We start from the raw sequence: 5,175 nt of genomic DNA on the forward strand, positions 1-5,175 counted from the left end.
TTATGAACAACTTAAAAAAAACTTTCCAGTTTTGATCATCCACCAACTTTATGGATCACGCTTTTCCCCCAGTAAAAAAAAATAAATGCTTAGCAAATCAGGCAGCTTCTGTGATGAGAGAAAACCAGAATTAATATTGTAGATTTATATCTTTCATCAGAGCTTCGAACATTTTTAAAACAAACGAGAGAAGGAAATAAACAAAGGGAAGGTGTATGATGCAGCGGAGCAATAGGAGTGACAAAATGATGGAACCAATTAAGGTCCAAGGCGAAAGTTTGGCAATTGGTCTAGAAACAAAAGATGTGCTGCAAGAATTATGAAAGTATAACCATTGCACCAAAATTTACATTTTAGAACCAAAAATTTAAGTTCAATGTAGATGAAAAACTTGGCAAAAATTATTTCGAAATGATCGATCAGAACTGATACAGCTTTGGATATGAATGTTGCAAATTGATAAATAGACAATTAAGCAGGCGCAGAGCGAAGATCTGGATTTCTCGTTGAAAGTCGTACGTGGTTTCGGGTAGGTTGCTACAAACTCCCATGATGCTGAGCAATACAGCAGTGGGAATTAATCGCGCCGAAAGCCTTTGGGTCAAATGATTGGGCTTCAGATACAATACAGGAGAGCCTTGGCAAACTAAAGACATATTGAAGAGCCAGTTCTCATCCCCTTGGGCTGAAGTTGAACTATCTAGTAAAATAAGCGGACTCCGTGGGTTTGCGTTCAGCGAGATCACGTATCTCACTTGGAGCAGACCCTGAGTTGCCATCAGTAGGAATTCGTTTTGATACGGTGGCCTCTTGGGGGATAACCCAGTGTTTTAATTCCACGCGAGGTATCTGGATCGCCCGAGTTACCCAGTGGCTGCCCACAGCTTCCCCATAGATGTTGCCTGAGCAGTCAAGCCTGGGCTGCCGCTGGACCCAACACCAAGCGTTTCCTTCACGCTTCCCAATGAGGTGGCCGCCCCCCAGTGCAGAAAACAAACGGTGTGGTGCCCTCCTGTAACGCTGAGTGTTGGGGCGGCTTGTTTTGTTTCTGTTGAGCGGGGCGGGGTGGAGTCACTGAACTGACGTACTGGGAGGGCTCCATTTATAAATGGGCGGCGGATGGGGCCGTTTCTCATTTCCCAGGGACATCTTGAGGAAATGTGAGTGGCTGTGTTTTTTTTAATGTGTGTGTCTTGCATTTTCAACTCCCACTCCACGCTCGGAGCGAGGGGCGTGTGCATTTCTCTGTGGCTGAATTTTTTTTTGTTTTCTTGACCTCACATATATGCGTGTGTGTCTAAAGCTCGCCAAGTGCCGTGCTCCATTGGGCAAGTGGATTGGAAAGAGTCAGGTTATCCCTGGCCATGGAGGTATGCGCTGCCGAGGAGCGAGTGGTCTACTCCAGGTCGCAGATGGTGTTCGCAGGAACAAAGGCGCTGGAGGATGCGCTGAAGATCTTCATGCCTAAGTGCAACGACTTTCACAACTCGGAGCTGGAACTGTGGGACTTCCTGTGCAGCATGAGGGAGGAAGGTTTCTCCCCCGTCATCCTCCGCAGTAAGGATGTGTACGGGTATTCTTCATGCCGCTCCATGGTACCTGAAGCAAAGCCCACGGCTGAAATTAAATCTACCGCCGAGAGGGCGCCCAGGAGCCGGCGAAGGAGACAAAGGAAAGCGGGAACCAATGCGGGGGTGCCCGTCAACAAGAAAGGCAAAAGCTGCCTCACAAAGACCTCTCCTTCGCAGGTTATGAGCAGGGTTTTACGAGGCAACTTATCTAGGAAAGCCGCTGCTGCGTTCAGGCTAACTACCTTTCCAACCATAAAAGTTGAAGATTCGTCTTCCGATGAAAGTGTTTCCAAAGCACGGCAAAGGGCTCAAAAAATTCTTAAAGTAAACTTATCCCCTGTGATCCGATTAAGACCTGTGAGGGTGGCGTGATTTCAGTTTCTAATCGTGGGACTTTTTTGAAGTCGGAGTAAATAATTTTAATGTATTTTTATCCTTATTATATTCAGATCTTGTTTAATATGTTTATAGTTAAACACAAGCTTCAGGGAGTGTCTTTTTTTGATTCTTGACCTTGATTACTTGTTGAACTAGTTTTGTTCCGTTCCAACTCCCACACCATTTTCTTGTAACATCTCGCTACCTCCCCCTACAATTGTTATTGTAGACACGTAGCCCGTCTGAAATTGGTAACGATAATACAAGAGGATCAAAGATTGAATTACCAGTTAACCTTGCCGTTAGATAAGTGTTGAAGTCACAAAGTTTGACCTCTTGAGAGGATATACCACAAACGTCCAAGAATAGGGATCCAGAATCTGGTTGGAATTGATCCTTTGTCTTTCGGTGACTTGTAACTCCTTGGACTGTGCATTAGTAATTTAATTATTCATCAAGGGAAACTTGGAGTACTTGTAGGCGTTATAATCTCCATGAATTGAGATTACAGTATTTGTGTGGTCTTTCCTGGGCGTCCTTTCTCAAAAGCAATGATTGTTTTTTGGGTCCAAATGCAAAGTAAGAATTGGAACATATTATGGTGCATCCAGTTGAACTTCTATGGTTTGAAAGGCTTGTTTTTGATCAGAAGAATAAACTGAACATGGCACTTATTATTCTATGGTGTACAAATGCTGCAGGTTTAGAAAATTGCTATTTGTGATGGTCGGCCGACATGCTAAGTAGATACTGTATTTTTGTGGTCTCCAGCTGCCATGATAGAGCCTTGGAACCTGTATTGCCATGGAATAAAACATGGTGCTTTGAGGTTCAAAATGAATTCTGAAAAATTGGTCGTTATCATAAAAAACAATGATAAAATAAATCTAGCTGATTTCAGTAGTTTGTAAGAGGTACAAATTCCAATATTTTGGCTGATGTATAACCATATTAAATCAATCAAGTTGATGTTCCTTTCCCATAAATCATCAGGCAGAAATCAATACAACTGTTGATCCCCTTAAGATGAAGTGGGTGTAAAGACTATAAACTGGAATAGAACAATGGAGAACAATCTGTGATGAATTTGAAATTTGTGCAGGTGGAGTTTCTGTTCTCTTGGAACTGGTATACAAGGATTTGAAAATGCCAATGTCTGAAATGGGGATGATGGCTTCTGTTAGTGAGAAAGGATCCAGAGGAGAGTTGAAAGGAATGGCCTTTTTTTTTTCTTTGCAACCAAATTTGAAAACATGGAAGAAATGTGTTGGTGATTGTAATGGCTTTTTCCATATCCATGAAATAATGGGTTTTTGAAAAGACTTGAGTTTGTGTTCTAGCTAAAAAAATTTATGTATCTGGAAACTTTTGTAGTCTTGTTAACTATTACATGTATTAAATTGTATATTGTTTTTCATTTGACAAGGTCAAAGTCAATACATGGCCGTTTCCTCAGTGATGGTGGTGCTGGACATGTACAAATGTTTTTAATTGAGTCAGAGTTTGCACCTGAAGAGGTGTGCCTATTTTGGGCTGGGGGTGGGAGGTAGACAAATATCAGCCAGGCCAAAACTGAAATGGGATTTTCTACAGCTGGTTTACATTTGAACTGCATTTTGTTGTTATTATTTTAAGCAGTCCCAAAAGTTGCAGAAATTAAAATTTATAGGCTATATTCAATTTTGGATGGTCCTACCTAGTGAGAAATATTCTTGTGTCAGTTGTCCTAAGGGAGAAACCAGTTTGGATTCAGAGGTAAAAACTCTACTTAAAATGACCCCTTGTTTCGTGCTGCTTTTGACATTTAACTTGAGAAATTCAACTCTGGGAGTTGAGTAGATTTTGTATAAATGGTGCGTTTATAGACTTGGAGTACATTGTAATTACTGAAATGCTGTTTTACAAAGTACAGTGATTGTACTAGTGCATTAGTAAATTAGAAAGGTTGCATAATTGGAAGGTTTATTTATTAAAATATTTGATTTTAATTAAATGAAAACGTGTGAAATTAGTGCATTAAACAACTTGACACCACCACCAATAAGCAAACATTGATTGTGTTCAAAATCATAGCAAGTTAGTATGACAAACCAATCCATTTATTAAAAGACCAGAGTGGGGAAAATATCACAATTAATACCCAGGGGATGTAATAGATGTCCAAGAAGGACCCATGGTCTTCCTGGGAGCAGGTTTCATCCTCGACATCCTGCTTCCCATTTCAAAAATAGTTTTGAGTGACTTTTTTTTAGATTGCCTGTTCACACACAACTTCTAGAGCCTATCAAAATAGTTCAGGTACAACTCAGTTATGTTGGTAGGATTGTGCTCTGTTGATACTGATTTCTGCATCCTGAATTTTCCTTCAACTGTTGTGTGTATCATAGACTGCTGGGTGGTTTTGGAAGAGGCAAAATAGAGAGATGACTTGTACACTGGGAATACTTATACACTGCTCTGTTCATCTCATGTAATTGGGCTTGAGAGAATTCAGCATTTATTTTCCAATACACTGCTTTTCAGCCTGTGTAAAAATTAAAATTAAAATTTGAGTCGTAAAACAGTATTACTGGCATAAACAGGGCTTCAAAACTTGAATTTCTCTTTTGATAAAGGGAAAAATCTAAATGTATTTTAAACTTGAGAAAGGTGTTTCCTATAGTCCCTCAATAGGAGGGTGTGATTTAAACCTAATTTTTATGGTATATTTTCCTGTTACATGTTCTGATGCCAATACCTCAATTGTCTGAATAAATGTTTCTTTGGTCTGTAAATTCTTGTATCATTTTTGTATATGGTGTAATTTTTAATGTTGAATAAATATGACAGTTATTTTAAATGAAATGTAATTTTGTTTTTCAGGGTTCAAATCTAAATACCAGATTTGGGTTATTTGTGAGCCATTATCTGCTGATTGGTTATTCCTGAAAAATCTGCATCCATTGCACTCATGAAATGGTTAGCATCCACAGAATTAGTGGATGTCCAGTCCCTATACACTTCTATCCCCAGTCAAGAAGGCCTTGAAGCTCTCTGCCTTTTTCTCAATGAAAGAACCAACCAGTTATCCTCCACCTGGCAGGACTGGTCCTCAATCTCCAACAGTTTTTCCTTTAGTTCCTCCCACTTCCTCCAGACTCAAGGTAGCCATGGGCCTTGGCTATGCTCGCCTTTTTGATGTCTACATGGAACAGTCCATGTTCTAAGCCTTCCTTGGTAATGCTGC

At 40.2% G+C, this 5,175-nt stretch overlaps 1 protein-coding gene across 1 annotated transcript; it reads left to right on the forward strand.

The window, feature by feature from the left end:
• Positions 1-1,155: 1,155 nt before the first annotated feature.
• LOC134359184 (coiled-coil domain-containing protein 71L-like) lies at positions 1,156-4,759 on the forward strand. The gene has a single exon (XM_063072143.1). The coding sequence runs from the start codon at positions 1,365-1,367 to the stop codon at positions 1,941-1,943; it is 579 nt and encodes a 192-aa protein (XP_062928213.1). The 5' UTR covers positions 1,156-1,364; the 3' UTR covers positions 1,944-4,759.
• Positions 4,760-5,175: the final 416 nt, after the last annotated feature.

The sequence above is a fragment of the Mobula hypostoma genome, chromosome 20 (assembly GCF_963921235.1).
Source record: "Mobula hypostoma chromosome 20, sMobHyp1.1, whole genome shotgun sequence".
Lineage (NCBI taxonomy): Eukaryota > Metazoa > Chordata > Chondrichthyes > Myliobatiformes > Myliobatidae > Mobula > Mobula hypostoma.

Excerpts from the sequence above, each read along its gene's own strand:
- LOC134359184 (XM_063072143.1), top strand. The coding sequence starts at position 1,365 with ATGGAGGTATGCGCTGCCGAGGAGCGAGTGGTCTACTCCAGGTCGCAG.